This window comes from Vitis riparia, chromosome 14, assembly GCF_004353265.1.
Source record: "Vitis riparia cultivar Riparia Gloire de Montpellier isolate 1030 chromosome 14, EGFV_Vit.rip_1.0, whole genome shotgun sequence".
NCBI lineage: Eukaryota > Viridiplantae > Streptophyta > Magnoliopsida > Vitales > Vitaceae > Vitis > Vitis riparia.
The window spans coordinates 8217755-8229629 of NC_048444.1; the positions used below are offsets into that span (position 1 = coordinate 8217755).

The window sequence follows — 11875 nt, forward strand, 5'->3', positions numbered from 1 at the left end:
TCCATTTTGTAAGGACAATATTCTTGATAAAGTATAAACCCTCCATTTTGTCCCCATAGCACATATTATTCATCATACTTATTACCCCTCGCCTTACATTTTTGTGTAGTACACGCATAGGATCCCCTTTTGCTTAGCCATTCATCGTGCTCCTTGGTGGTATGCCTATTACTCAATCTTGGCATTAACTCTTAGATCAATTTTTAGAGACCTTTTGGAGGAGGTTTTAGATCTGTCGCATGACTTTAGTGACACCCTAGGTTTCCCCAAAGTTCTGGTGCATTGGAGCATGTTTAGGACCCTTTCATGTGACTTGAGACATTTTTTGGGGTCAAACCAATCGAGCTCAATTGGTTTAATCGGTTAAGGCAACCAGTCAATCAGTTGAAACAAGTTGATCGGTTCCCTTGACTAGTTGATCAGGTTTTGCCTATTTTGGGCATGTTTTAGCTTCTTTTCGAGCCCCATTTTTAAGGTTAGCTTTGAGGGGTTCACGAGTGTGTTTTGGAAATGTTTGGGTGACCTTTAACCCTGAATTAGATTAAGAAGTTTTTAGAGACTTTGAGCTTGGGAGGAAATAAAGACAAATGTCCAAATCTCCACTCTCCTTTACCCAAAGGGATCTTGGGAGCTCAATTTTAGGGAGGATATATATATATTTTAGGAGGGGGAGACTTTGCCCAATTGATTTTAGAAAGAGGGTTTTGGAATACTTGAAGAATCACCTTGCTTGGGGAAGAGGTTTGACATACAAGAAGCTAAGTGCTTGCACTTGTGAGGAGAAATCTAGGTAAGCTTTGTTTGATTTCATTTTCTCCTTCTCATTCTCTGTTCTTTTACATTTTCTATTGTACCTTGGATTATTTGCTTATTAGGTGTGCATATTGGAGGCCATACATTGGACTATTAGTTATTTATTCATGATCTATAGTTGTTCTCCTTCTTCTTTTCTCTTTTTTTTTTTTTTTTTTGTTTGCTTAATAAGCTGCTTAATCTCATGAATACGTTGTTGCAAAATGGTTTTTAAAGGTTGATTTGATTCAATTTCAGTTTCTTTTGGGCATTTTTACCCATTTTCAAGCCCATTAATAATTTATGAAATGAGGCTTTGCTTAATTTTCAAATTTAATTTTGTTTTGCTCTTTAGAGATTTTAGTTTTCCCGTATAATTTTTAATGATTTTAGAAAATATTTTTTTTTTATTGATTTTGAAATAAATTTGAGAGCTACTTGGGTTGAGATTTGGTTGTGTTATGATTGGATTGATTGTTTTTTAATTCAGATTATACTTGAATTAGTCATCAACCTAACTAACTTGCCCAAGTTTCTATTCTAGTTTTTATAATTAAAAAGTAATAATAACTTCTATATAAACTATAATATCTTTTCTAAAAAAGAAAAAAAAAAGTATAGATTTATTTTATATCTTTAAAAATTATTTTAATTTTTTAAAAAATATAGTAGTAATTTTTTTTTAATATCTTAAATTTTTAAACATTTTTTTAAATTATTATCTTTTTGAGGTAAGTTCCAAAAAGAGTCTTTAAATTTTTTATAAAAGTTATTATGATTACATTTTTTAAGGTATGAATGGTGAAAAAGTTTTTAAAAACATTCTCTTTCAATTACGATATGAGTTTCTTCTTTCCTTTTATTGGGAAATATTATTAATAATAAATTAATTATTCAAATCAGATTAGCCCTTAATTCATTTAAACTCCTCCAATAGAATTCCTAAGTCTGATCCTCCCCTCACCGATGGCCACAAATTAGAAAGGCATTTAGTTATCTGTTCCAAATACAGCCATCTTAACATAAATGATTTTTGGAAGAAAAAATAACAGAAAACAACCCACTCTTTAGACCTGCCAGGGTGCACAGCTGTGATAATTCAAAGCCTCCCGTCTTCCAAACCTCTTGATTTAGAAGCAGACCCTTTCATTCCTTTTCACCATTGCATTCATCTCAAACACCTAACCCACCATCTGTTTCTCTCTCTCTCTCTCTCTCTCTCTCTCTCTCTCTCTCTTTCTCTCTCTGTCTCCCCTCTCTCTCTCTTTCTCTCTCTCTCTCTCTCTCTCTCTCTCTCTCTCTCTCTCTTTCCCCTCTCTCTCTTTCTTTCTCTCAGAGTCCTGCAATCGAAAATCATAGAAAATGTCTGGAGCCTGTCGTGGGTTGCTTTGCTTCACTAACTCTTTGACATTCCTAACCTCGCTTCCTATCCTTTTTCTTGCGTTGATTATAAATAGTGGTGGGCATTCAAAGTGCATCAGCTACATCCAAGGACCGATCACGGTCATAGGTATCCTCCTTCTCGTTGTGTCGCTCATGGGGATGATTGGTTCATGCTGTCGCGTCACATTTATGCTCTGGTTATATGAATGGGTGCTGTTCTTATGCATAATTTTCCTCTTGTGCTTCACCATGTTGGCGTCCATGGGAGTACATAAAAGCAGCTATAAAGGTGAACCAGCCGAAACTATTCATCTCCGTCAGTTCTCGGATTGGTTGCAGCTTAACGTTGTTGATAAAGAGGACTGGAATGCCATTAGAAGCTGTCTTTCTGAGACTTTATTTTGTGAGGGCCAAAAACAGCCTGGGGCAGTGGTATCTCTCTCTTATGCACATAAGGAAATATATATTAGAGTTGATCAGTTCATCCTGTGCACTTTCATCTGCAAATTATTAATTGCATACAATCTTGAAAAGGAGCTTCAATACATATTACGTGAAGTGTTCTCTTTTCAAATGTTAGGAAGGCCAAACAATCACCTCATTTCCAGAATGGAGCTATGCAAAACATAGAACTCATCTTTCCTACCACTTTCTAATGTGTTTGAAGGGTATATATCAATCTCATGAATCTGATTCTGTGCATATACTAGCTTCATTCTAAAGGTCTTGTACACAGCTTAATCGACTATAATATTTTTTTTCATGAAATAATTAAATTTTTATTTTTGGAACAGAAAGGTTGCTGCAAGCCACCTGCTTATTGTGGTTATGAGTTAAAGAATGGTACCACTTGGACAGTCCCAAAATCAGGCCTACGTTCTAAAGATCACGATTGTGTTACATGGAGTAATGATCCGCGCATAATGTGCTACGATTGTAATTCATGCAAGGCAGGGTTTCTCGCCAGGATAAAGAATAACTGGAGGAAGCTAAGCGCTTTCTTTAGCTGCCTCATTGCCTTCCTAGTCATCAACTTCGTGATTGGTTGCTGTGCATTCAGAGGCAGCCGAGGTGTTGATCAGTACCAGAAACATGGAAACTCCAATTGAGATACCTTACTAATCCCTTTTTTTGAATCTAGCTGATTTGTAATGGATTCTTGCATTTTGTCCACAGTTTTTATCAGCTGGATAAATTTCTTGGTTGAGTTACAAACTTAATTACTGTATTGTCCACAATTTTTATCAGCTAAATAACAATTTCTTGACCGAGTTACAAACTTAATTAACCAAGAATGGAACCTCCAGCTACCTATGATCTTCACCTTCGTCTAATGAAATTTTCCTACTAGCTGTACATCCTATAAAGATGAAATTTTACTGTCAGATTGCTGCGATTAAGAGAAGAAACGTTTGGATAGACTAAAGCTAAGTAGCAATATTGCCGTAAGGTTGTTTGTCTATTTGATTTTGCAATCTTATAGGACACAACGAGGACATTGTTTCTGTATAGGGGGTTGTTTGTAACATCTCATATCGGATAGGGGGAAAAGTTTCTGATGCCATATAAGTATAAACTCCTCTTAATCCTATAGACACCTTTTAAAACTGTGAGAACCCTTTTACACCCAAAGTGGATAATATTTACATGGTTGGGAGTGTATCGTCACACCTCGGATCCAAACCACTGGTTAGTTTTCCATCATTTCTGGTCCTTATTTTGCTCCTTACATTTCTGAGAAATTAATCTTTTGAATATCTGTTTTGTTTAGATAGAGACAAATATTCCCAAAAGCCATGGACTAAAAAGGACTTAAACCTGTCTCAAAAGCCCTCTTTGTGGACAACATGCATCATCTTGTCTATCCTGGTATTTACGCAAGAGGAAATTAGCTCTAGAGAAAACCTAAAATGCATGCCCCCCTTCAGCGGAATTCATTGTACTCCACAACCTCCATGAAACAAAAAAGGAACCGTCTTTGAAGGATCATATATAACTTGTTCTTTACATTTTTGCTTTTATACTTGACCTATCTAACTGATTGTAACTAGAACTATCTAACTGATCACTGCAACTAACCTCCTAACTCTTTAACAGTTCTTTGATACCTTGAGCTGTTTAACAAACTTCGGTTATGATGCTTGAAGCTACAGTTGGCTGCTTGGAGCTTAAGGTATCTGCTGCTGTCCATCAAAATTCAAAGAATGTATTGTTGTTAGTGCAAAATTTTGAAACACTAATGAGATTAGTGGTAAGATTAGGGACATGAAAGACTCTTTTTAACTGAAAGACTTTGAGGGGAGAGGGAAAAAATTTTGCACCAGTATGAAGAATAGGAATTTGCATACCATTCCCAACAATCACCTTCTCATTACCCTTGTATGGTTGAACATCTGAAAGAGGATCAACATCTTGAGAAAGATGATGTGTAGCTCCGGTGTCAAAGAACCATGCTTCATAGTTTATGGTGGAAGGAGATGCCAACATAGCTTGCATCTGATTGTTGTGGTTGGATTTATTAACTTGAGTAGAGTCTGATTTTGGAATGTATCCTTGGAAATTAATGTCAAATCTGTGATAGCAACTAACAACCGTGTGCCCAAACTTTTCACAGAGTTGCATGGCACTGTGGTTGGTTGTCATGAGATCCTTGATTCCAGCCACCATTTGAGCCTCTACCTGGATTGAAGCCCAAGTTATTTCTGTTGTGAATAGAAGTATTTTGGTTGTAATGTTTCTTATTGTTGTAATTCCGATGCCGTGGAGTAGCAAGATTTGCTGAGATAATATTATCTTCTGCCACTGAATTTTGGAAGCTCAGGCGTTACTCATGAGTACGTAAGCAAAATGCTATGAACTGACTGAAGAGAGACCTCATCTTCAAGAGCTGTGAGGCAACTATGGCGTTGTAGTCTGCTCCAAGACATCCAAGAAGTTGGAGAATTTGATCCATGTCAGTTATGGGTTCTCTAATGGCAGCTAAACTATCAGCTAAGTTCTTTTGTTTGAGGATATATTCCATCATTGAGAGAGACCCTTTTCTTGTGGTCTGAAACTCAAGTGGTAGCTGCATTACCCGGCCTTTGATGAAGCCGAGAAAATCTTTTCTAAAGCATACCGTGCTGCATGAGAAGTTCGGTAGCCGATTATTTGTCCATGATTTCGGGAGTGAGTGAAGAGTAGTCCAACTTAGGATCAGACCGTTGCCACAAAATAAAATCTAGATTTGTTTCACCAGAACTTTTTACTTTTGGAGGATAGACCTTCAACCCTTCAATATGATCTTCAAAACCATTAGCAAACACCACATTTTCCATCTGTGTTCTCCAAATGTAGTTATTATTATCAAGTTTGATTGGGAGAGCATGATTCAATATCTGCATTGATTGAGCTGATGGATGGAGATGATGAACCGGCTTGTAATCTAGAAGACTGAGTTGAAGTTTTCAAGAGTAGAACTGAAAGTCTTTGGTGGCCAAGAAGTGAGAATCATGAAAGTGTTCCACAGCGATATATCATGATATAGTACAGTTTAGAACCATAAAATTCAATGGTCGAGGACCAAGTTTTCTAGTAAAGGAGAGTCACGATGGCTGTTGTCATGAACGAGCTCACAAAATTGAGCAATCATAATTATAAAAAAAAAAAAATGAGAGATTAGAATAAAATATTGCCTCGAGGGTCTGGAGTTATACGACATAACTTAATTGCATTTATAACTGGTAAGTCATGGAAATTGCGGCAAATGGATGCCAAGAGTGCATTCCTACATGGATATCTAAATAGAGCAACTAAAAAATTTGAAAACAAAGCTCAACCAAGCTATGTTTGCAAGTTAAAGAAAAACTTTGTGGACCACAGTTTCTAGTTCAATGTTACTATTCACTTGCTCCTACATGTTCGAGCTTGTTTGATCGTAAAAGCTCAGGGAGGAAAACTAGCGATAAGGCTAGTTTATATAGATGACTTGATCATCATATGGGTAATAAAAAGAAGATACAAGTAATGAAAGAAAACCTATTAGTTAAGTTTCAGATGAGATAACTTCGGGACCTAAATCACTTTATAGGACTCCAAATAGACCACAAAGGATGAAGGTTTATTCTTATATCAACTGAAGTATGCAAATGATCTATTGCAGAAGTATGAGATGCTAGAGTGCAAAGATAATTTTCATACTTATAGAAGCTAATGCTAAACCATGTGTTGAGGAAAGCCAAGATTTGAAAACTATGACCATGAATCAACACTAGTATACTATGCAGTAACATTGCAATGTGACAACAAATCACCAATATGTTTAGCTAAAAATCCAATCTAGCTTCCATGCAAGAACAAAACATATCCAAGTGCACTATTTTATTAGAGAGATGCTCCTTTTAAGGAGAGATCATTACAGGTACTAAAAGACAAATGACCAAATAGTAGATTTGTTCACAAAAGGATTAGGTAATGCAAGGTTTGCCAAATTATGAAAAATGCTTGCAATGACTTCCAAATTAAGCAGAATTGAAGAAAGGTCACTGTCGAAAGGGAGAATCAACGAACCCAACACTAACCTGGAGCAAGGGGGAAACCATCATGGCCGAACCCGGCCTCCACCCTTGCAGCTAATCAACAATATTTTTGCTAACCAAGCCATCGTCCTTCTCCACCAATGGCTGTTGTCGCTATTAATCTTCATCAAATCAATGATGCCGCCACCACCCAAGCATGGCTTTGTCGAAATCCAGAAGCACTACCGCTCTTCTCCACCAATCATCGTTGCCACCATAGACCACCACTGACCTTTCCCATTTTGCCATCCTCATGTATAAAAGATAACCTAGGTTCTTATTTCAAAGTATCTCCCTTGGAACCGAGATCTTTAGGGTATACAGCAGACATATTGGGTCTGGGTGGGAGGAAGAGAAGGAAAGAGAGTTAAGCCTTAGGGTTAATGCTTGACTGTGAGGCCCATTTACTTAGGCCTTCTAATTAAGTTTTATTAGCTTCTGATTTTGGGCTCCCATATTTGCTTTAATATTAATTATGCTTTTATGTTCTATTCGTAATGGCGCTTTCTTTTATGTGATGAATATTGGCTTTAATATTTCACTTCTAGGAGAAAAAGACTGATTAGTAAATAATAATAATTAAAATTTTATTAAAAAAAGAAAAAGAAAAACAACCCGAGGGAGGTGCCGAGGTGGAGGGTGGAGGCTGGAGGGGAAAGGACAACAAAAACAACTCACTACCGTTGCCTCCACGGGTACGGTAGAAAAATCCAACTAAAAAAAAAGAAAACAACTCATCAAACTGCATCAGCAGTTCTAAAACTAACCATGCACCAACGCAACGACAATTCACTCCTTTATAAGCCAGCAGAACACAGCCATAAAAGCATTCCTCCTCACCTTCTCTATTTAACCTTTTTCACCCTTGTGTGCATCTCAAACGGCAAACACCATCAATTGCTCTCCTTCTTCAACCATTGCTGCATCTCCCCTTTCAATTCCATTGATTATTTCTATTTTATCCACTGCTGTTCAATCTGATAAGATAAATGTCTGGAGCCAGTCGCTGCTTGCTCGCATGCTCCAACTTTCTGACATTCTTAGTATCACTCCCTCTCATGGCTTCAGTCATGATTACGCATTTTTCTAGCCATACAAGTTGTAGTCATTACCTGCTGCATCCCCTTTTTGTGATTGGAATTGTCCTTTTTGTTGTGTCAATCCTGGGGATGATTGGTTCATGCTATCGCATCACCTTCATGCTCTGGTTTTATCAATGGTTGATGTTCTTATTGATATTTGTGCTCTTGTGCTTCACGGTATTGTCAGTTGTTGAGGTCCATAGTGGTATGAGAAAGGGTGTGTCTGGCGAAAGTCCACGGCTCCAACAGTTTTCAGACTGGTTGCAGATGAATGTGGTTGACAGGCAGAACTGGCTCGGTATCAAGGCCTGTCTTAGCGAGACTAAAATTTGCTCAAGCCCAGAAATCTCCCCACCGGCGCGTGGGTTATATCGTCCCATTAAGGTATGTCCCTAAGACTGTTTTTAGAAGTTTTCTTAAAACATGTCCTAAATAGTTCGCATTCAACTGATATGGAAAGAAAGCAAGCACTCAATATATTATGCTAATGAAATTCTGATAATAATTAGCACATCAAACACAACAAATTTTATCAACATTGTAGGATTTCATGTAACAAAGAATTGTTCTTCTTACAGAATGGTTGCTGTAAGCCCCCTGCTCACTGTGGTTATAAGTTGAAGAATGGCACCGTTTGGACAGTCCCAAGCTCGGGCTTAGCTTCTCGAGACCATGATTGCATTATGTGGAGTAGTGAACCGAATACCCTCTGCTATGATTGTGAGTCGTGCAAAGCAGGGGTCCTTTCGAGGATACAGGAGGACTGGTGGAGGCTAAGCATTATTGCTTGCTGCCTAATCGCCTTCCTCGTCATCAACTTCATGGTCGGCTGCTGTGCTTTCAGAAGTAGCCGAGCTTTTGACAAATACCAGAGATGTGGATATAAGAGTTGAGCAGTCCTATATTTCTGTTTATTTTGTAAACAAACTTTTGATGTATTTTCCAATGAATTCAAACAAAAAGGTTAAGAGAAGGCGGACACTCTACATTGCTTCGATTTCCTTCCCAGAGGACTCTAAAAAATATGAACAAGTAAACAAAAGTTTAGAAACCGCAAGGTGGAAGACTAAACAAGCATTTAAAAATTTACCAAATGGTTTTCCTCTAGTTGAAAATTTTAATGAAAAAAGAATGTGGAATCAGATGATTTTCCAATGCAAAGACTTCAAATTATGGTAGGATTTTGAAGATGCATGATGGCATGCATGGCCCCATTCACATATACAGCTAACTAATTCTGCCAAGAGGTATGACACAGACCACGGTGCTTTAAATTAGATTGCTGAAGGGGTTTGCATGGCCCCTTAACTTGGAGGCATCATAGGCTCCACTGCTGCAATCTAGTCTTATCAATTCAAACTCAAGTTACATGTTTAATGTAGAAAACAGCCTTTAATGTTAACATTTCTATCCACCCAACATTAGAAAACAAAGCAAGGTGGATCTGCCTCTCCCTTTGATATATATTGAATGGGAAAAAGAAAAGCTCTTTGTGTTCACTGGAAAGCATTACAGGCTCAAAGAAATAAGAAGACATAGGCAGTGAGTGGACAATGTTAGGGATTCAAGAGTTCTAGTAAGGCTTTGGTAAGGACAGAACCACAGGAATTAAGAAGTTCAGAACCAAATACCTAGCCAACTGTGAGAGCTTCGAATCTGCAATGGGGGACACTTCTCTAAGAAGAGAAATGAAAAATCCTTTGAGGAAATAGATTTTGCAATTATGATAGGCTAGCTATATATACATATATATTTTCCGAGCTACAAACTCACTCAATGATATTGGAAGCTTATAATTTTTTGTCCAAGGTACAAATTGACTCAACAATGGAAGCTCTAGCAATGATCTTCATCTTGTCATTGAGTAAGTAAATGCAAGCTGCCAATGAAATTGTTGGATATTTTGGTAATTATGGACCTACATATTAACACATTGTACATTAAGCTATCTTATTTAACTTAATTAAATATAATCAATTAAGTTAATGATGATTCTTTAAAGCATATCTATATATATGGACTGTATGGGTTTTGCAGTATGTAGACCAATTTTATTTTATTTATTAATGATGGATCAATAAATAAAATAAAATAATAAAAGATATAAATAAGGTTATGGTCCTCAGTCTAAACGAGAGGAGATAGAAAAATTATTTATTATTCACATCCCATCAGTGAGTGATTTTGAGGCTACAATACTCATTTCAGACGTAGAAGATAAAACCAAAGTACATAATCTCAATGGATTCAAATATGTCTTCCAATATTATTATCTTATAAATTTAATATGAGATTCTAATGTATTTATTGTTTAGATGATCAGTTTTTATAATCATTTTGTATGATTTGTGATTCTCCAACAAAAACTAATACATGCATGAATACCAAGATGTGAATAATATTATAAGGGCTGAAGATTGGCGTACCCTTCCATTATGAGTATCAAAAAGGAGGAAGGCACCCATTTGAGATTGAGTTTAAATATTGTCTTTTATATTACAAGGATAAGAAAAAAGGTGTAAATTCCTCAATCAACCATCTTGAAGAACTTGAGTAATCGTTACAAGGCGAGTTTAAATCCTACTGAAGTTCAAAATTAGTGTTGTCCAGAACATTATTCCAGTAATAATGGGCCCAGTTCTAAATGGTACCTTGGTTGTGACCAAGACATAGGTTCCTAGCGGCCTAGCCAAAAGGCAACGAGATTGAATCATCCTCGGACCCAAACAACAGGAGAATTTCATTACACTCCAGCATCCCACAAAAACAAATAGGCCGATTTATCCCAAAATATTGCATGGTCAATGCGGGTCAACAAAAGTCAAATGCGCTACAGTGCAGTCAACGTGCTACAATGTCGCTACAGTGCCCTCCCATTTGCTTACTGCCGAGGGGATTTGAACCCCAAACCCACCCGCTTACCACCTGGGCTAACTTGCCCTTTGATATATAATATGCAATAAATTTATATATACTTAAACTCATTATATAAAGAAAATATTAAAAGAATATTTTAAAGAGCAAATTAATTATAATTATTTTATAATTAAATGCAAAATCTTTTAATTAATTACCAAAAATATAAAAATTATATAATTTTCTTCATAATGTTTTTAATATCATTAATAATTAATTAAATATTAAAAAATTATATATATATCATAATTTATTTTATATTATTTAATGCAATTGAATTAAATGGATCATATTTTAATACTAATATATATTTTAAAATTAGACATATTATAATTAAATATCATAAATTAGGTGTAATTTAATAATAAATATACACTTATAAAATGCATATTTTTATCGATGCATACGATATTATTATTAAATATGATAAATCATGTAATACATATATCAAAATTTTCAATAAAATAACTTTAAAATGTCAATTATACTTTTAATTATATTATTATGAGGTTTTCCTTACATTTTCATGAGTTTTTAACAATTTTAAGCTTACCGATATTTTTTTCCAAAATATCCACCGATATATCTCCGATATATCCGTAAAATCGAAGTACCAATATATCCGTGATTACCAATATTTTCATCATTGGCTATTAGAGATCGAACGTCAGCAAAATGGAGTAGTAAAAAGGCACAACCCTCGAAGAATTATTCCTACATTTTATATATGCAGTTGATCGCTAGTATTTTGCCCAAAAGTTGCTTTTACAAATTTTCACTTCTTTCATTTCCAGAATATTGTTGATAGAGAGAATTGTCACAAACCCATTTTTCTACCTCAGAAGCATACATATTTTTAGCAAGGCGTTTATATGGATCTCATTGATTCATTCACGAAAATTTTGGAAAATTTCCTATAGGGAAAGGTACAGAGTTTGGCAGGTAACAGTGAACACGTTGGATTAACGGGATCTCAACATTAAAAGCCTTCAAATGGATAAGAAAATTAACAAACATAATAGCAAATCATAAGATCTTGAAGTTAAAATAGATATCAATGAAGTGAGTAGACTATATCATCTAAGAAAATACAATGCAAAAGAAACAAAACTGAGATGATGGACCAAAAATGATGATAGAATTTTG

General features: G+C 35.8%; 2 protein-coding genes across 2 annotated transcripts; both read left to right on the forward strand.

The window, feature by feature from the left end:
* The first annotated feature begins 2171 nt into the window (after positions 1 to 2171).
* On the forward strand, positions 2172 to 3405 carry LOC117929513 (tetraspanin-8-like). The gene is made up of 2 exons (XM_034849817.1): positions 2172 to 2607; positions 2970 to 3405. The coding sequence occupies exons 1-2, from the start codon at positions 2329 to 2331 to the stop codon at positions 3282 to 3284; spliced, it is 594 nt and encodes a 197-aa protein (XP_034705708.1). The 5' UTR covers positions 2172 to 2328; the 3' UTR covers positions 3285 to 3405.
* Positions 3406 to 7720: 4315 nt separating this feature from the next.
* On the forward strand, positions 7721 to 8706 carry LOC117930437 (tetraspanin-8-like). The gene is made up of 2 exons (XM_034851100.1): positions 7721 to 8197; positions 8392 to 8706. Exons 1-2 carry the CDS (start codon positions 7721 to 7723, stop codon positions 8704 to 8706), a joined length of 792 nt encoding a protein of 263 aa, XP_034706991.1.
* The last annotated feature ends 3169 nt before the right edge of the window (positions 8707 to 11875 follow it).

Excerpts from the sequence above, each read along its gene's own strand:
- LOC117930437 (XM_034851100.1), top strand. The coding sequence starts at position 7,721 with ATGTCTGGAGCCAGTCGCTGCTTGCTCGCATGCTCCAACTTTCTGACA. Across the intron at positions 8,198-8,391 it reads GGTTATATCGTCCCATTAAG|AATGGTTGCTGTAAGCCCCC; the intron begins GTATGTCCCTAA and ends TTCTTCTTACAG.
- LOC117929513 (XM_034849817.1), top strand. The coding sequence starts at position 2,329 with ATGGGGATGATTGGTTCATGCTGTCGCGTCACATTTATGCTCTGGTTA. Across the intron at positions 2,608-2,969 it reads AAAAACAGCCTGGGGCAGTG|AAAGGTTGCTGCAAGCCACC; the intron begins GTATCTCTCTCT and ends TTTTTGGAACAG.